The 21637-nt window shown below is 34.6% G+C and overlaps 1 protein-coding gene across 2 annotated transcripts in view; it reads right to left on the bottom strand.

Moving 5' to 3' along the window:
- CD2AP (CD2 associated protein) overlaps positions 1-21637 on the bottom strand; it is a 108226-nt gene that overhangs the window by 51253 nt on the left and 35336 nt on the right. For both annotated transcript variants that reach the window (XM_007451910.1, XM_007451909.1), the window contains exons 3-5: positions 12922-13075; positions 5560-5660; positions 2361-2481 (exon numbers count right to left, since the gene is read on the bottom strand). In XM_007451910.1, the coding sequence (XP_007451972.1) occupies positions 2361-2481; positions 5560-5660; positions 12922-13075 (376 nt within the window). The remainder of the gene's footprint in view (positions 1-2360; positions 2482-5559; positions 5661-12921; positions 13076-21637) is intronic.

Here is a 21637-nt window from a genome sequence, read left to right as displayed (position 1 = left end):
CTGGGGCACGAACCCGTGTCCCCTGCATTGGCAGGCGGACTCCCAACCACTGCGCCACCAGGGAAGCCCTCCCCCCAGATTTTTAAATAGAAATTGAGTAATAAATTAGCAAATGAGGCAAAATGTTAACAATTGGTGGTGAATCTGGATAAAGGGTATATGGGACCTCTCTATTTTTGCAATGTTGTTGCTCCAAGTTAAAACAAAAAAGAGTTTCAAAAAAAAAAAAACCAAAAATCACTGTACTGCAGTTTAAAGGATGGACCCATAAAGTGAGAGGTAGTGAGCAAAAGTACACAGGAATGAGATCAGAAACAGAAAATTCTTAGAAGTCTTGAGTCTTCTAAGAATATGTATGTAGAGTAATATTAAGTGGTAATTTCTAAAAGTTTTAGGTTTCTCTGTTACAGAATGAGAGGGTGGTACTAGGACTTTGTAGCTCTAAACCTAGATGTCTGTGAGCTTGCTCTATCATTTCATGCCCTATTCTACCATTTCATTACTTGACTTTTTTCAAAGCTCAACACTTTCTTGAGAAGAAGGAGAAAAAAACTGCATAAATCTTTCATGTGCAAACAAACCATAATTATGGATGAGGACAGAAATTTCAGAGAACTTTTTTTATAAGGTTTAAAGTGGTAGAACTAAAAATGTATCACAAAAACTTTAGGAATTATCTCAACAATGATTTCTAGATACCTTTTATAAATTATGTTTAATATTACCATCTATTAAATGTAAAATGATTTAATTTTTTTCTCTAAAATTTATTCCCTCACCATTGAGGACAGTGAGGCTTACAAATTGCATTTGCTACACATAACCTTATAATGCTTTCCTACTTACTTTCAAAATATTGAAGGTACTGACAAAAAGAGGCAAAAGAAACTAGGTTCAAAACAATCTGCAATGTTCCAAGCATTATGCTTAGAAACTATCTTGCTAGTTCACAGAACAGTCCTCTTAGGTAAAAATTATTATTGCCATTTTGCACACTAAGAAACTACAGTTAAGCAAAGATGACCAAACCACACTCCATGCCATCATGGAACCCAACATCCTAGATAGATTAAAAAACAGAAGTGTCCACTGGAATGCAATATGAAGTACTAGGTACAGAAACAGTCTGGACAACCTTAAGACTTCATCTCATTGTTCTGAATGATATATAGTTGCTCTGGTCTGCAAATGTGTGTCTCTGCAAAATTCCTATGTTGAAATCCTAACCCCACAAATTAAGACGTGGGGCTTTTGAGAGGTGATTAGGTCATGAGGGCAGAACCCTCAGGAATGGGATTAGTGCCTTACAAAAGAGGCTCCAGAGATATCCCTTGCCTCTTCCACCATGTGAGGACAAAGTGAGAAGTCACCAACCATGCATCAGGAAGAGGGCCTCACTAGAACTCAACTATGCTGGCTCGCCTTGATCTTGGACTTCCCACCCTCCAGAACTGTGAGAAATAAATTTCTGTTGTTTATGCTACCCAGTCTGTGGTGTTTTGTTACAGCCACCCTAATGGACTAAAACAGTAGTCTTCATATCTTGACATTACACTGTCTTTGAAAAAAACGGCGATACTGGCAACCTTAAGGTTGTATATGTCTATACCTCAATATCTGAATCTATCTAACCATTATAAAACCGCCAAATAATACTAGTTAATGCAAGCACGAAACCCTGAACATTCTCATTACACATACTTTTCCATAAAGAAAAAGATCTACTTATCCCTACACTACCACTTATGAATTTAGTTTCTCTTAAAAAAAAAAAAAAATTCTCCTGAATTCCACAGCAATTCACAGACGTAAAAAAAATTAAATCTAGCTTTGGGATAAAATCTTTTTCAATCGTACTTTTGAATAATGAACAAATTTAAGATTAATTTATAGGTGAGTCTCTAAATGACAGAGATCACAAAATAATTTAAATGACATTCTGGCTGCACACGGAAAACAAAATCTATTATGTGAATATAGAAAACAACCAAAGGAAGATTTTTTTTAAACTTCTGCTATTTCTGAAGTAGTTCAGCCATTTGCAAACTCTGGGCAAAATTGTACATAAGTAGGTCTTAAGTGGAAAGAAATCAGAAAACATAAGTAGTATTATTTCATAATAAGGGTACTATACGCTTACTTCAGGTTGAAGCAGACATTGGAAGGAAAAATAGTAAATTCTTTGCCTAGATATTTAGGCAAATATTCACTTTAAGTCCCTGTCATAAAGTGCTTTTTTAATGTAGATAAGATAAAGCTCTTAGTTCAAAAGTAAGACTAGAGTTTTAAAAAATATAAAATAAACACTAGATCAAATATAAAGTTTATTTAAATCTATTCAAATTTTTTAAATAGTCTACCTGAATCATCCTGGGCTTCATGAGCTTCACCATCATCTGTTACCTCTAATTCTTTCACAAAATTTGAGGGAAACAGTCCCAACTTGTTGTTCAGGGTTCCACTCCACCAGCCTTCTTCTACCTGAAAGAGTTTACAACTCAAAGATAATAAAAATTTCTCTTGAGTTTTCACTTCCCCCACAGAAAAACTGAACTATAGAAGTGAATGAGCACAAAGTTAGTGATGCAAAATAATCCCTTTAAATCTACAAGAAAACACAAAGGGAAAATATATATTTTGAGTAGATTAAATCTGTGTGGATTGGATTAATCATATATGGGATTAATCATATATCAATAGCACTTTGCAACACTTAACAATGAGAATTTATGATCAACTGTAATCTATGAAGCAAGTAATTTTCATGAAAGTATCAGATAACCAAGAATAATGTATTAAGAGCAACAAGGAGATAGCTCTCTTCTGGAATGTCACTGTTTTAAACACTATGGAGCCTTTGTCTGTAGTTATGACATACATTATTTAAGCATTTGAAAATTTCTGATTTGGAAAAAGTTTTATGAATATAAGAATATAACTTCCTAAATGGCACAAAAAATTATTAAGTAATTTATCTATTTTACTTGAACAGTGAGTCTTAACCCAAGTATGAAAAAGAATCACTTATTTTTACAAGTCCAGATGCCAGGCTCAACTGAACACTCCCTCCCAACCCCAACCAGAAATATTCTCAGGAACCAAACTCCTTAGAAAAATGTTTACATTCACAAATAATGAGGCTTATTATTATTTAATAATAATAAGTTATGAAGTTATTTAATAATATTAATAATAACTGTTTAAAAATGTATAATTTCTTCTAAGGATGCTGAGAGGTCTTAATAAGTAAAAATAATTTTTTAAAGAGTAAACTATTTACTATCAAAATTCACTTGACAGCAGTACATGCAATATCATAGCTAGAAAAGGCTCTTTTTTTCTGTTTAAAATATTTAAAAAAATTTTATCATCTCATCACAGTTACAAAGGAAAATTTAATAAGCTATTCATCCAACAGGCACTATGTACAAGTCATGGTATTAACTGATAGGAAAATATTCAAATTTGCACATGAGAAATCTCTGTCCTTGAATAAAACAATCTAAAGAAGAAAACAAACAATAAGCAGATAGTTACAATACAAGGTGAGAGGTGTTAGAACAAAAGTGTGAACAAAATGCTGTAGGAGCACAAAGGAAAGGCATATACGAATCAAAAAACGCTCCCCTAAAAGCAAATGACAAAAGAGCTGGACAGTTAAAGCTAAATGAGAGTTTACCAGACACAAAGCATGTGAAAAACATGGTACCATAAAAATAAAGGACTTATTAATGGAATATATAGCTGAAATACGAGGTGCCTAGAATACATGCTCTTTAAGAGAGAAATATAAGGCGGTAAATATGAAGAGTTTAAAATTTTTAGCACTTAAGGAGGTACCAGAGGATTGAGAGTTCTTCAAACCAGGTGTGATGCAAATACGTAGACCAAACTGGAACAGGCACAACTAAAGGAACATCATCAAACTGTTAACTACACCTGAAATCCCAAATTGACAGCAATTGGGTAGTTAGGGTAAATAACTCTATAAAATTCCTATAATTAAGGAATTCTTAAAAGGCAGGGTAGTATAGTGGTAAAGAGCACCGACTCAAAAACAAATTGTGTGGGTTCGGATTCTGGTGCTCTGCACGCCAGGCATATGAACTTGCACAAAAATACCTGAAACAAGATCACCTAACCCACATGCTCATCTACACGTAATCTTGACAGTCCTCCCACCGATTAAGTGGCAGGCTTTGTCCCCACTCCCTTCAATCTTGCTGGCTTATGACTTTCTTGTAACCAACAGAATGTGGTGAAAGTGATACTATCACTTCCAAGGTTGGATTATAAAAGGCTATCACTGTTCACTGAAATGCTTACACTTAGAGCCCTGAACTGCCATGTAATAACTCCTACTATCCTGAGACACCTGAGAGCCCAATACAGTGAGACAGCCAAGCCAAATGGAGAGGCTACATAATGGCTTTCCATAGGGAGTCCTGGTCTTTGAGGCTTCTAGACACTAGACATGTCAGTGAAGGAAACTTCCTATGATTCTACCAGTACCCAACTTTGAACCTTCCCAGTTGAGGCCCCCAGACATCACAGAACAGAGACAAGCCATCCCTCTGTGCCCTATCTGAATTCTGGACCCACACAACTAACAAACCTAAAGAAACAGTTGTTTTTTGCCACAAAATTTGGAATGGCGTGTCATGCAGCAACAGTAGATAAGCCAATCACTTATCTCTGTGATTCAATCTCTTGTTTGTAAAATAGGGGTAAAAATTCCTATCTCCTTAGGTTGTTTAGAAACCTAAAGGAAATAATAAGTGTGAAACACTTAGAATGGAGCTTCAGACATAATATAGGCTCGATAAACACTATTATTATTGCCAGCTGGTAGAAATAAACCAGAACTGCCTTTTGTCTAAACACATTGGAGTTTAACATAACAAGTGATAAATTACATATTAGCACACAAAATCAATCTCGGTGGCAATACATGATATCAAAACATATACTTCGAAAACGGCATCTTTAGCTGCTAAATAAAACTTTAATATTTCTTTAATGGTAAAAGCAGAGATATGAAAAGTTATTTTTTAAAATATTTTAAAATCTCAATCTAAGATATTAAGATGAGGGAAAGTGCTTTTGGGTTAATATTTGAATGTGATAATTCAAACAAGACAAAACTTTTTAAAACATTCTGCTTTCGTATACCTTTGCTATGCAAAAGGTAAAAATCCTATTTTTATGGCTTGTACCTAAAGTGAATTAAGAATCAAGGAAAAGGTTTATATTCTTAGCTACTTAGATTATATTAACTTGAGCTAAAAGAAGCTTATTTTATTCTTAAAGTCAACAGATACAAATTCAGTACACAAATACAGGCATAGCAAGGATGAATAAAGCTTTATTTCTACAGATAAGACAGCCTTACTTTAAGTCATTAAAGATCCATTTTAAAGTCTGTGTCTTAAAATTAAAAAAAAAATGAAACTGGAAAAATAAATTTAACAAATTAATATTCTTACAAAGCATTTTTCTAATTCCCAGAGCATCAATTCCAATTGCTGCTTTATCTCTAAAACATGTTTTTTGCCTTACCTCTTCGCTAATATCAATAGTATCTCCCACTTTCAGCTCCAGTTCATCCTCATTTTGTGGAATGTATTCAAAGAGAACTCTACACTGACGCTTCTTGGTCTCTAAAGGAGGTAACATAAAAAAATTAAGAAAAATCATGAAAACAAACAGTAGCACCTTTATTTACATACTATGCTTATCATCATAGGATTTGCGTGTATGAATAAAAACAGTACGTGGAAGCACTCTCAACAACTAACCACAATCTACTCTGGCTGGCTTTCCACCTTGTCCCCATGCTACAATCTCTTCATCCTAAAATAAATTCACACCAACTACAAATAAGGTGGGCTCCCAGCAGTGAAATCTATTTATGTATCTGATCCCACTGATTATACAAAAGTAAAATATCCACTGCTAATTTTGAGACTGGAAACAGAGACAATAAAAGACACTGTTGGCACAACAAATTTATCACAGTCAAGTCCTCCAAGCCAGTGATTTTCAGACTACTTCCTGATCAAAGCTACAGATACAGCACTAATTTAAGAGTAGCTGTGTCAAAAAAAAAAAGACAAAAATGCACAAATCTAAAATGTATTTTATCTTCTTTAAGCTCTATTTTCTGACATAAAAATCAAACTCAGGTGAAGGTAAAAATAATTTTACTTTAGCTTTTCAAACAAGCTTTATTTATTCAGACAAGTAATGTTTAGGAAATGTAGGCCTTTAAAAAATGTAACGATTCTTTTTAATGAGTATGAGTATCTTTTTAAATGATTTAAAGTGAAGAAAGAGTATTAATTAGTCCTCCCGCCCCCAAGCATATATATCAATTAGCTTTGAACAACCTAGTTATATTTTTTTTCTGTGAAAACACTGTAATTTTATTGATATACTGCAAAAGACATTCACACCAAAATTTACTAAGTATGTGAGCAATTTTAGAAGCATAGAGACGAAAGTATTTTTACCATGCATTTCAGAAATTTCTCCAAAACGTGAAATCAGTACATATTAATAGTACAGAACAAAAAAAGTAATTCGTAATTGTTTACATTTCACAAGCCAGTGTCCTATGTCTTACAAAATGCTATTCAGAACTTCAAATAATAGTAAATGTAAATGTCTGAAAAAAGAAATTGAAATTTAAACATGTACCCTCCTCTGCCCAGTACTTTCATTTAAGCTGTTAGTGAACCACACAAGAGAATCAGTATTATATCTTCTCTGAGAGCAGGTCCCCCACCATTTGTACGTGGGCAACACACATTTGTGCAGCTCTTTTGCTTGCTATTATTTATGTGCTATGTTTTATGAAAGAGACAATACAACTGAGCACACACTGCAGGTGGTCAACAATCTCAGGGAAAGCCAGTGCAGCTCAGGAGGCCTAGCCACCGAGCCAAAGCGCCCACACCAGTGGAAGCAAAAGCTGTATCTACAGAAATGGACACCGGATGAGGACATTAAAACTGCTCTGCAGAATCAGAACCTTTGCCAGCAAAGACACCAGAACTTCCCACTTCCCAAAGAGCCTGCCCTATTTAGCCAAGAAAAAGGAAAATCACTCCCCGTACACTTCATGTGCCAATCGGACACCTGCCAGTTAACCCACGGGAGTCACGGCAGCAGCAACGATGCGCTCCTGGCAGCTGTCCAGGCTGGATGCCGCGTCCTGCCACCAGAGGACAGCAGCCTGACCCCGCCCAGCAGCGCTCTGGGCCCCTGAGGCCAGGTGAGGCCCCACAAGGAGCCAAACGTCTTATTTTACAGAGGAGGAAACTGAGAGCCAGAGGGTGATCCACGCCTGCTCACGGGACACAACAGTTGACAACAGAGTTTACCTCTCATTTAGGTGGCAGTTTATACCTGGGACATGCACAAACTTGGGCACCTGTGCTTTCTGATGTATAAAAAGAATAAAGATCTTGGGGGCAGTCCCAACAGCCATGTCCTATCAATGTTCTCTTTTCCACTTAAAACCTAGTTATAGTTTAATCAAAAGCTTTGTTTTTGTTGTTTTTCCTCTCACACTAGCATAATTCTCCAGAGTGTCTTCTTCCAAAACAGTGTGCAAAATTATCTGCAAAGGAATTTTTCAAAGGCAAATCCACATTGGATAAAAACATCTAAACAGCCCCTACTATTGCTATAAAATGTGAGTCATTTATTTAAAAAAGAAAAAGTTTTCATATGATTCCATATTTTTATATGGTTCACTCATAAGTTAAGGTGAGTGTCTATATTAAACTTATCTATTAATTGGCAACACAATTAAAGGAATATGGAGATTCTTCACATTTCAAATGGCACATACAATGTCTACCCATACATATTGGTCAATAAATATTTACTGAATTTCTAAAATGTATCAGAACCTTTACCAGGCAGAAGAGAAAATGCATGTTAGAGTAGAACTGTCAATAAAAGGATATGCAAAATTGAATTTTTTAAAATAACTATAACGAGTATTTTCTTAAGTAAACTCCATATAGCTTTCCAGATCTACAAAGAAATTAATGATAAATCTTTTTGTTGTTTTTTGTGGTACGCGGGCCTCTCACTGTTGTGGCCTCTCCCATTGCAGAGCACAGGCTCAACGGCCATGGCTCACAGGCCCAGCCTCTCCCCAGCATGTGGGATCTTCCTGGACTGGGGCACGAACCCGTGTCCCCTGCATCGGCAGGCGGACTCTCAACCACTGCGCCACCAGGGAAGCCCTAAAGTTTTTTTTTTTTTAATCAGTAATTTTATAGATAAACCCATTAACAAGGAAGAGGATAAACAAAGTACAACAAAGACAGGGACATATTTTCGTCTTTTATGTACCAGTACCACTCCAAGTCCTTCACAAACATCTCCCACACAAAAGGTCATAAAAACTTGTTATACATATCATTTTACCAGTGAGAAACAGGAACTCAGCAGTAATTGTCCAAGACTGCAAGAAAGAGGCAAAACTAGAAGACACTCACTTCTGACTCATAAGCCTTTTATCTTCCCACTGTATCAGGCTGTCTCCTTTACAGATTAGTGCTTTAACAAAGCTCATGCCCTCTAGTCACATTGGATCCTTACTCCCTGAAAATACTATGGACTTACTTATCTCCATGGGTCTTCCAAGGGCTGCAATTCTAACTAGAATAGAAGGCCATACTCCCCAATCTTTACGTAAATGATATATCCTACCTAAAGAAGAGCTTAAATACACCTTGCTCAATGACTCCAGTATAGAACTGCCCTTTCATTTGAATCTTAACTGCACATTATATATATCTCTAGTATGGTTCTTAATAGTATAAAACACTGTAATAATAATTACAAACATTTATCGAGCACTTCTTATAATATTTACTTAACGTGTTAATACCTCTAAAACCCTATGAGGTATAATCATTACTATCACCCCTGTGTTACAGTAACTTGATGTTTTCCTTTGTTAAACTGTGAGTTTTGAATCATTATCCATACCCAGCTTTATTTGGCAGATTTGACTGTCCACACTAACATTGCTCTTATGGTCTTCATACCCACAGGTATTATGGTATTCAACACACAAATGTCAAATAAATTCAGAAAAACCTTTTAGAAATATTTTATATTTTTTGAAAAACAAAACCAATTGTGTGAAATTACACACTAAAGTGACCTTCCTTGTTGTTTCTACTAAAACAGAAAATCCTGTATTTTTAAATGTAGGTCATCAAAAATGGCAAGTATTTCATGGTTCTAAAAAATAGATCTAAATATTCAGATCAAACAGTTTCTTAAATTGTGGAACTATTTCTTATTGAAGAATATTGTTTTAATTTTTCCAGCATATGCTAAAATAAAAAGCATACCACACTCAGAAGCTGGGAGGTTGAATGCTAAAATTTCAGAGATAGCAACAAAAAGATTTCTGATCCATTTCTGGTTTCATTTGGTTCTGGAAAGTATATCTTCAGATTTTATTATAGCATTTAAAATTTTCTAATATAAAAAAATATTTTTTTATCAATTTTGTTCTCCAGTAAGCAAAGATAATCATCAAGAGTTAAGAAACATTAAGACTGAGCCATTTGCTACATGGTTGAATCTTCTTTAAAAATTTTTTTTTATCCTCAGCAATAAAAAAATCATATTACTTAGGCCATTAACTGAAAAATTCAAGCTATTCTAGATTCTAGCTATACTGCTGAGATATACCACTTAAGATCATCAAAATCTTAGAAAACATTATCATCACAGTCACAAATTAAAAAAACTCATGTGCTTAGGGATGAAGTATCATGTCTACTACATACTTTCAACTGATTTAGTTTAAAAATGTATTTATACATGTATATAGAGATAAAGCCAATATAACGAAATGTTAACAGCAAGCTTAGGTGAAGAATATACCATGTTTAGTGTACAATTATTATTTCAACTTTTCTGTAAGATTTTAAGTTTTTCAAAATAAAATACAAAATCAAAACACCCTACCCCATTCATTTATTTGAGAGGCCACAGCTGCGGAGGAGTCATTTGAGTGAGTCATTTCCCCTTATAAGTCAGAATATTTTAATGTCAAAGAGCAGAGCCTGAAATAATATGCCCCCCCCTTTTTTAATGTATGCTGTAAAGATGTATAGTCAGTGACCATATTTTGATGATATTCAGAACTTTCATTATCTTCTTCAAAAATGACTCAAAATTGGGAGGCAAGCTACCAATTGTTCTCTGAGAATGAAACACTGTGTAGATTAGCATTATAGTCAACTAATTTTTCATGTATCATTTCTTTCTGTATAACTACTAGTGATCTATCAGTATCAATCCAAATGTATCTTTTACATTCAAAATAATTATTAACTAGGTGAAAAATCACTTCTGTAGCATGAGTTCCCATCCACTAACAAGGAATACAAAGTTACAAGCACTGATGGCTTCCCTCACACATGCCTTAAGTAGATTCATATCTGGCATCAATTTTTTTCCAAATGTAAAGTGAAATATCTACTAATATTCCACACTGTATGTTATATAGAATTGTGATGCTGAAAGATGCCATTTATTTAGTGCAAGTAAACTACACCATTATCTTTGTGCCTGATTTTACAAGGGTCTCAGCAGTAATGTCATTTGTACATGTTTTTGCTATGAGAAGTGTAAATTGGTTCTTTTCTGTAACTTTAGCAACTTATTGCAATCAACTTTATCCTGGAAAATTTTCTGTGCTCACTCCAGAAAATACCTGTCTTACTAAAGAGTATATCATGCTTAACTTACACGCAATAGCAAAAGTTTCAATGGTTTTGTGAGTAGACTTTGCAAAAAGGCCAACACTTTTGGCTTTGGAGACTAGAGAAAAATAGCTAACAATTCCAGTCTCCAGATATCATACTATCTATTTGAACTTCTCCTTTTAGTCGCTTAGACAAAATTCAACACACATGCAGATTCAACTGTCTTGGCACACAAAGATTTGAAGTGAACCTTCACAATGCAGGCTTTATCATTACCAACCTTTAAAATGGTTTGTCGTTTTTTTAAAATATTAATGGTATTGATTAAAAGGGTATATACTACTATTTAACATTACAATGAACGGCTTTTGAATAACTGATCTATTCCATAAATTAAGGATATGATTCAAACTAACAGTAACAACAACAACAAAAATCTGATAAAGAAAAAAAAAACATTAGCTGCTTTTCCTGGAAAAGTAATTTGAAAGCAAAAACAACCTGCATCCTGTTTTAAATGTTAGTTAGCTAGCACCAAATGACCAACTCAGTCTTTGCAGCACATGTACTTAAAAACAAATTATGGAGGATCCTTAGGAAAAAGCCTAAGCCTCCTGGCACCAACTATATAATGGTTTCTCCTTCTTACAGGAAAATGAATTATGACCAGGGTTCTCAAGGAAGGTAAAATTTAGAGTCCTTTCCCATTAGGAGACAAAATAACCTTGATGTCCTTTGTCCAGCCTCTACTTAAGATGAAATTTGTCCCTTTATAGGTCAGTAAAGCTAAAGAAAGTAGTAAATAAGTTTTACAACAGAGGTCACAAATAACCATTTTGTGGGCCTAAAATTCTCCTTGTGCATAGAAATTCTATATAGAGATTCACCTGTAGGATGTGGAAATACTCTGTTATCTATCCCCCCAATCCCCAAACGGAGTTAAAGAGTCGAGGACAACTAGAACCAGTAAACTGCCCGCCCTCAGGCAGTAGGCTGACAGCAGTATGGGTAATATCTAAATATTGTTTGTACATTGCATTTACTGGGAAACAAAGAACACGTATAACACTTTATTGGTCTGTCTCAGTGTCGTGAAACCTGTTTTTTATGAAAATCTGTTTTCATTTTATGAAAATAATCAAAGGGTGATATAACCCAGAAAGTGGACGTTTCCCCAAATTCACAGACAGCAGCATAGAAAGTAACAGGTTGAGATATGAGGACACTATAAAAATCATAAATAGTCTTACATTTGTGAAATGTATGTAAACAAAATTTCTTTATATTATAGACTACTTGGTACATAAGGCATTTTAGTACCAACATCAAGCACAAGGGACCACAACATCAAAGACACTGATCGAAGATAAATGTGGTTAAATGCTCATTTATAACTTATTAAATCAAATTGAACATAGTAGTCAGTATTCAGTCTCTCAAGGGGCTTCAGGTTTACTATGTTAAAACACTATCCGCTCCAATAAATGGAGTACTTCTTTGTAATGTTTAATGCTTTTTTGAGTAACAGTCTTTCCAAGACTAAGTTTTTGAGAACAACAATATTACCAGTCTTTTTTTCTTACAACTTTCTCACCAGCAGTAAAATAAAACTCAAGAGTTTAAGTGATCTAAGGCTGTAAGACAGACTCAAATTCATGTCTGATTTTAAACATGGTGCTCTCTCTCTACACTAACTGTTCTCTTAACATACTTACACTGAATACTTAAAAAGCACTCTGCTGGGCCAGCCACTTTGGAAAACTGAATGTACGTGTTCAGATGGCTAACCACTAAAGAAAACGTTTTATCAAATGCTTACATATATACTGCTTAAGGATGAGCAGACATTTTAGCATCCCATTAAATAAATGATATTAAAGTAAATTTAAGGCAAAGTGTTAACTATTTAATAGACTGTGTAAGACTAATAAGAAAACAATGCCTTATATCTTAATTTACAATCCCTAAAGATGGCTGTCAGCAGCTCATGCTGGATTACCAGATGAAGACCGAATACATGGGCCAATAAGTAGTAACATGAGAATAAGCAGGAAGATTTTGTAGTCTGCTACAAAAGGTTGAGCTAATTTTTCTTACTATAACTTATGGACTGTTATAAAACAACATTCTATTTTGATTTAAATAAACAGGAAAAAAATTATTTACATACTCTTCTTAATGTTTTTGGTTTGTGGATGTGGCTGAATTCCTCCGGCTAGAAGTCCATAGGTGCTTATTCGTTGTACAAGACTTGCTACATTCCCTTGCCTTTCCCGTTTGATGGGCAAATTGTCATCCTTGGATTCTGTCTCTCTCTTAATTTCCTACAAAAGGGGAAATCAGCAAATCGGCAAATTAAGTTGTATTTTATTAAATTCTCAAATGTAAAATACCAAAACCAGGTACAGTGATTATTATATAAAACATAATATGAACAGTTTTCAACCTTTTTCTCTGCCCACACATATCTAAAGAATATAACACACTTTGGTAACAATGACTTATTAGGAGTTTAAGTCTTATCAGAACTAGAGATAGAGGTAAACAAAGTGAGGCTGAAACACCACCTCTATCCCAACACACAAAGAAACCCTGCAATCATAAACAAACAATAAGACAAACAGTAATTCTAAGTCAGGGTGGGCAAACTTTTTCTATAATGGGCTAGATAGTAAAATATTTTAGGATTTGCAAGCCATACAATCTCTGTTGCAACAATGAACTCTGCCATTTGTAGTGCAAAAGCAGTCATATACTTAAATGAATGAACAGAGCTATGCTCCAACAAAATTTTATTTATGAACACTAAAATTTCAATTTCATATAATTTTTCACATGTCATTAAATACTGTTCTTCATTCGAATTCTTCCAACTATTTGTATAATTCTTAGCTAGCATTCTCAGCTCATGGACACTATAAAAACAGGTGGTGTTTAGATTTGGCCCATGGGCTGTAGTTTGATAAACCCTAAGTCATAGGTCTAACAGAAGATAGGTGAATCTTCATGAAAAGAAGTATGAAGTTTTATTGGAAGACATAAAAGAAGACATATGGTCATGCCATGTTCAGTGATTGAAAACTCATTATCATAAAGATAGCACTTTCCCCTAAAACTAATGCAATGCAACTGAATAAACATATCACAGATTTGGGAGAGCAATTAAATAAACTGGTTCTAAATTTGTAGAGAAGAACAAAAGACCAAGAACAGCCAAAATACTTCAGTGAAAAGAAAGTGAGGGGACTTTTTTTTTAAACCAAGATATAAAGAAGAACTGTATGATACTATAAATTAGTTTGTACTGGCATAAAAAGACATACTGATAATGAAACAAAATAAAGAGTCCATAAACAGACGAACTTGATTTACAACAGGCAAAAAGTGAGGGGAAAAAACTGAATCTTAAAATACATGGTGCTTATAAGGCTCCACATTTAGGGAGTAGGGAATGAAACTGGATTCCTACTTCACACATCTGATATTAAAATTAACCGTTTCTGTTCATTAAAAGTAACCATTAAAAAGAAAGCAAATCACTAACCAGGAGGTATTTTTCACATATAAAGTTAACAAAGAATCTGTATCTCCAGGTGTTTATGTCTACTGCAATGTTAACTAGTTGTTACTATCTAGCTGGTAGGATTTCAGATTACTTTGACTTCTTTATACTGTTCAGAAGTGTTTGATGCTTGCTTTGTTTGTGTTTTTTAACAAGGCATATCATTTTGCAAACAGTAAAAAAGTTTTCTACTTTGGGAAAACTGTTAAGTTGGTGAAAAATTCTGAAAACTATTAAAGTACAAATCATAGAAGACACACAAAACATTTCACACTATAGTGACTGCTTCATTTTTATTGGTAATGTACTTAAGGAAAAACACTTCAATTTGCTATTAATACATGACACACCATATGAAAACCTCAGGGTATTCAGACTGCACTAAATATTTTTCATATTTTCTAATGAAAATATGAAATCTATGTAAAAACTGGTAGTTACAACCTCAACATGCTAAGGAGTATTCATTTTGGATTCTCCTGAACATCTCATAAGCCACCTACATTTTATTTATTTATTTATTTATTTTTAACATTTTTATTGGAGTATAATTGCTTTACAATGTTGTGTTAGGTTCTGCCGTACAGCAAAGTGAATCAGCTATATGTACACATATATCCCCAAATCCCTTCCCTCTTGTGTCTCCCACCCTCCCTATCCCAACTCTCTAGGTGGTCACAAAGCATGGAGCTGATCTCCCTGTGCTATGTGGCTGCTTTCCACTAGCTATCTGTTTTACATTTGGTAGTGCATATATGTCCATGCCACTCTCTCACTTCGTCCCACCTTACCCTTCCCCCTCCCCATGTCCGCAAGTCCCTTCTCTATGTCTGCGTCTTTATTCCTGTCCTGCCCCTAGGTTCTTCAGAACCTTTTTTTTTTTTTTTTTAGATTCCATATATATGTGTTAGCATATAGTATTTGTTTTTCTCTTTCTGACTTACTTCACTCTGATGACAGACTCTAGGTCCATCCACCTCACTACAAATGACTCAATTCCATTTCTTTTTATGGCTGAGTAATATTCCATTGTATATATGTGCCACATCTTCTTTATCCATTCATCTGTCGATGGACACTTGGGTTGCTTCCATGTCCTGGCTATTGTAAATAGAGCTGCAATGAACATTATGATACTTGACTCTTTTTGAATTATGGTTTTCTCAGGGTATATGCCCTCTTGCACTGTTGGTGGGAATGTAAAGTGATATAGCCACCATGGAGAACAGTATGGAGGTTCCTTAAAAAACTAAAAATAGAACTACCATACGGCCCAGCAATCCCACTACTGGGCTACCTACATTTTAAAAAGATTAAATAAAAACTAAAAAAGCTGAAAGCTATTGTTGGTACAGGAGACCAAGAACTTGGCTGGATATTCAAATCTTATTCCTCTATGAAAAGAATTCCAACCTGACCAAATGTGAGACAGCAGACAGGTTCAAGAGACAAGATGACCTGGGTATAAATCTTGGTTCTATCCTGTTCGCTAGCTACGTAAATAGATATTTGTGTTATCTTTTAATAAAAATTAACCACATAAACAAGTATGATACATTAGTACAATGACAATGTCTCTCACTTCTAAAAATATTAATTTACAACATATTGCTCAAGATCTAGAAACATTCTGAGGACCTTCAATATTCACTGAGACATAATCAAATCCATGAATATTAGGTATAATAAATCTTCTGAGGACAAAAAACACAAAAGGGGAAGGAAAACAAAATTAAAATATATACAGTCTACACTGAATAGGGAAAACTCAGGTTTACAGCCTTCCAAATACATAGTGCCAACTAAGATGTTATCAAAAGTATCAAGTGACTTTCAGCTCTAAGCAAAATTACAAATAAGGTAAAGTCTGCTTTAGGCTCCACCCCCTCCGCTCTGGAACCTCCCCCTGCTACAATCTACTACCACCAGATACACACCCGCCCCCCCCCACACACACACGAACTCCCTCTCTCTGTCTCTCCCTCTCTCTGTCTCATCAACCTATTCTCTTCCCTCGTTCCTGGACACATAGTACCTCCAAATTACTCTTTGGCTATCATCTTAAATAGCAATTATATTGGGTACCTATGAAGTGTTACTAAGGCTTCCAGTGTTTCTTCCTTCTTCTGCCCTTTGTTTCCTTTTACCTAGTCAGCCAGTAAATAAAATACATATTAACATTATAGCTTCTCTTTCCTACAAACTTTGCTTCCTTTACTGACTTTGAAAATGACTCCAAGAGATGCAGTAAAAGAGGTGTCTTCACTTGAGAAAGTATCATGTATTGAGAAAGCAAACTCAAAAAAACTAATCATTAGAGAAATGCAAATCAAAACTACAATGAGATATCATCTCACACCAGTCAGAATGGCCATCATCAAAAAATCTAGAAACAATAAATGCTGGAGAGGGTGTGGAGAAAAGGGAACCCTCTTACACTGTTGGTGGGAATGTAAATTGATACAGCCACTGTGGAGAACAGTATGGAGGTTCCTAAAAAAAACTACAAATAGAACTACCATATGACCCAGCAATCCCGCTACTAGGCATATACCCTGAGAAAAACATAACTCAAAAAGAATCATGTACCAAAATGTTCATTGCAGCTCTATTTACAATAGCCCAGAGATGGAAACAACCTAAGTGTCCATCATCGGATGAATGGATAAAGAAGATGTGGCACATATATACAATGGAATATTAGCCATAAAAAGAAACGAAATTGAGCTATTTGTAATGAGGTGGATAGACCTAGAGTCTGTCATACAGAGTGAAGTAAGTCAAAGAGAGAGACAAATACCGTATGCTAACACATATATATGGAATTTAAGAAAAAAATGTCATGAAGAACCTAGGGGTGAAACAGGAATAAAGACACAGACTTACTAGAGAATGGCCTTGAGGATATGGGGAGGGGGAAGGGTAAACTGTGACAAAGCGAGAGAGTGACATTGACATATATACACTAACAAACGTAAGGTAGATAGCTAGTGGGAAGCAGCCACATAGCACAGGGAGATCAGCTCGGTGGTTTGTGACCACCTAGAGGGGTGGCATAGGGAGGGTGGGAGGGAGGGAGACGCAAGCAGGAAGATATATGGGAACATAGGTATATATATAACTGATTCATTTTGTTGTGAAGCTGAAATTAACATACCATTGTAAAGCAATTATACTCCAATAAAGATGTTAAAATAAAATTAAAAAACAAAAAAACAAAACACTAAATCTCATTCTACAAATGAGGGAAGCCTCCTACACAACAGGTAATGTCAATACAAAATTGGCCAAGAAAAAAATACAATGTGGATAATCTCCATATAGATAAGAATATACTATATTGATTTGTTTGGTTTCATAAGGATAAGAAAGTAGGATAAGGAGTATGAAGTAGCAAATTAAAGGAAAAGATGAGAAATATAAACAAATAAGGGGTAGCTTTAAAAAGGCTGGAGAAGATATAGTTACTCTCCATCTACTAAGGTAATCAAATATACTTAATTCTGATTACACTAACAAAAAACAGATAAAAGGTTAATCAACAAGATTCACAAACTACTCCTTCATGTTGAAATATATCTATTTTACAATTTGGCTATTTGATCATGGCCAGTACATGACCATGATCTGAAAATAGAAAGCAATAACCCTCTACAACATAGAAGCAATGGTCACAAAGAATAATAAAAACCAGATTAGATGGCAAGAGCTTCCTTTTACTTCTCAAATGGAATAGACAGATGTCTCAATCACCAAATCCCTAAACAGAGTTACAGTCCTGCTTATGCTAATTAAAATCTGAGGAATACAGTAGTCCCTCCTTATCCACAGGGTCCCAAGACCCCCAGTGGATGCCTGGAAATGCAGACAGTACTGAGTCTTACATATACTATGGTTTTTCCTATATATACATACCTAAGATAAAGTTTAATTTAGAAATTAGACACAGTAAGAGATTAACAACGGATAATAAAATAGAACAATTATAACAATATACTCTAATAAAAGTTATGTGAATGTCATTTCTGTCTCTCTTTCGAAAAATCTTACAAATATAATGCCTTTTCCATCTTAACTAAGCATCTATCACACACCGTGACCATAACTTTTCTAGTTTGAGGTGAGACAGCAAAACTAGTATGAATTCCTTTTTTCTTCTTCACAATTTCAGACAGAAGATTCATTCTTACCATAGATCTTAGCAACCTCAGCACATGATTTTTTTTTTCTTTCCTTATTAAGCTTTCATCTTTTCACTTAAAGGAAGCATTTATGGCTTCCTTTAAGGTCAGCATCACTACTCTTAAGCTTTGGGGCATTAAGTAAAATAAGAGTTACCTGAATGTAAGCACTGCAATACTGTGACAGTTGATCTGATAATCAAGAGGGCTACTACTAAGTGATGGGTAGGATATGCTGGACAAAGGGATGATTCACATCCTAGGCAGAAGGGCACGCAATTTAAAACCTATGAATTGTCTATTTCTGGAATTTTCTGTTTTAATATTTTCGGGCCACAGTTGACTGTGGGTAACTGAGGCTTCGGAAAGCAAAACCATGGATGGGTGGGGGGACTACACTTATTTTTAATTGAACATTCAGGATTTCCAGAAGTGTTATATAAAACTAGTGCTTCCACTTTACAGAAGCATAAATCAGAAGATATGGAAGAGTGGTATTACTAAAGAAAAGAAAAATAAGCAGGATTAAATATTTATTTGATACATGTCCACTGTTTTAGCTTTGACTGAGTCAATATTAGACCCACAATTGAAAAATTAGGTTTCCAACATAACAAAGTGGTTTACCTCATTCCTAAAATTTTCATTTTGTTTTTCGGAATATAAGTGATAGTATATAAGGTATGATCCAGAGGAACTACCTTGAGTCATTAGATTTTCGTTTTTATTACAATTAAATTAAATAGATATCCACAAAAAAACCCTTAAGTCTAAAGAAAAATGACCAACAGGAGAAAAATCTCCATAATATGAAATCAATATGTACCTTCTGAGTGCCAACATATCAAAATTTGCAAGGAAAACAATGACAGATATAATATACCAGGGCTATTTTGCAAGTTTCTCAACTTATTCTCTCCCTCAAATATGCTATTCTCCACATAATTGCTGTCTCTCTAATTTTAACAAAGGGCCTCCCTATTTCAGCAGCCCCTCCCCAATTTGGAAAAGGCAAAAATAGGAAAGGGGGGGGAGTTATGCACATTCATTGTCAATGGCATCCTACTCCTTTCCTTTTTCTGTCACAAGAATGTTAATGAGAGCCAAGTGAAGTAGAGTGGGAAAACACTAACTAAAGAACCTTCTCTTACCCATATTCTTTCAGACACACAACACTTACTGAAGTGGACTGAAAATGCCTCCAAAGTTTATGATGGTCATACTTTTCATACTAGTTTTGGTAATTCAAGAATGTTATTTGAGCTTTCAGCCCGAGAATGAAAGAGTTTTAGGATAAGAACTGCAGGGAATGAGGGCTAGAGTATCTATGACTCAAAAGACATCAGGCCTGCATGGAGACCCTTCTCTCAAAGCTGCTAGACTCCTTGAGGTCACAGATGACACTGACAAGCAGGTAATGAGTATTGATCCACAAAGCAAAACCAGGAGATATCCCAGAAGTCTAGCTTCTGACACTCAAGCTTTCCTGGTTTAAATTATTTCTACAACTTAAAATATCTTAGCAGAAAGAAATTTATTAACTCTTTAAGGGCAAAAATTAAAATTTAACTTTCCAGGTAAGTCCAAGGTAAACATTAACATGACGTATATAATAATGCCTCGAATTTAAATTTGTGGTATGCAAAACAGGATGTAAAGGGAGGAGGGGTACAAATAATTCAGTTTAAAACATTTTCTATAGAAAACGGTCTTTAAAATATCTACCAAATCCCTAAAAGTGGAAGGCAGTTAGGAAAGAGTTAGAGGAAAGAAATGTACTTCTCACAGTGGATACTGTGAATTTTGTTTCAACCTGTATTACTTCACTGATTTTTTTTTTAATAAAGAATTTGATGCGCCCACAAATTGTCCTAGGGCATTTAGAGAAAGGTGTTAGTTGTGTGAGTACACACTAAATCTAAATCCTTACATGTCTTTTCTAGCATTACCTGTATTGAACTATTTCTCTAACTCAATCAATATAGTCTACATGGGATTCAAAATATTATCAAAAATAACCCAAACCTCAGAACGAATTGCTGTTAATCAGTGTGTACAGTTAACGTCTGACAGTATGTAACAAAAAAGGTACTAAGATGTATCACAAATAACTGTAGACAACTATGACGTTTCATATATTGTTTTTGTTGTAATTCCCAATAAGTTATCTTCCATTAGTATTCTGATATCAGCAAGAGTTGTTTCTCCTCTAATGTGTTTCCAATTAATGAAAGTAAATCAAGCACCAAACGTTCTTCTGATACAAAGCTAGCTTCCTGAACTGTTCTACTAGAGTCACCAATACATCTCCTAATACTTGAAAACATCACTGAGGTTTATCTAAGCAAACTAACAGTTTTCATAAAGTAAGGAATTTACATAAAATCAAATTGTCATTTCTTTCATTCAAATAATATTCTTTCTATGGAGATAGTGGAATAAGATTTTAAGACTAATCAGAATGTGATTTTAAAAAACAAACAAAAAAGAATCACCAAGACCCTTCCAAAGTAGTCATCTCATCATCATCTTATTCCCCATATTACTACTTAAGTTTTCTTTAAAAGTACCTTTTAAAAAGATGTTAAATAAGTTTAAAGATTTAATGTCTACTTAACCATTTAACCTATGAAACCTAGAAATAAAGTGAAAACAAACATTTTTGAATGCAAGATAAGTTGTCAAACTGCATAATATTTAAGAAAAAAGGTGCGATGATTTAAATTTTTTTCTAAACGAGTAAAAAAACTGCTAGAAATTTAAGTCAAAACAAAGAAAAAACAACCAAATGATTTTTATTCACTAATCAGATTAAGTGTGAATAACTTTTGTTTCCTTGTTCCTTATTATATCAAAAAGCCTAAAATACATTATCAAGCTCCGAGAACTCTTCAAAAGGGACCAAAATTCCACTTTAAATTTAAAAATATAAGGAACAGCAATTCACTTACCAGCACCTGAGACGTCTTCTGTAAACATACTCACTTATTTTTTAAAGCACTAAAGTAAAAACACTGTAACAATAACAGGTCATATAATAACCTGTAGCACCTCCAGAATCAGTATAAAGCTCATAAAAAAGCTGCTTCAGGGCTTCCCTGGTGGCGCAGTGCTTGAGAGTCCGCCTGCCGATGCAGGAGACG

Source organism: Lipotes vexillifer, unplaced genomic scaffold, assembly GCF_000442215.2.
Source record: "Lipotes vexillifer unplaced genomic scaffold, Lipotes_vexillifer_v1.1 scaffold147, whole genome shotgun sequence".
Taxonomy (NCBI): Eukaryota; Metazoa; Chordata; class Mammalia; order Artiodactyla; family Lipotidae; genus Lipotes; species Lipotes vexillifer.
The sequence above is the reverse complement of the archived record's forward strand: the minus strand, read 5'-3'. Positions and strand labels throughout refer to the sequence as shown.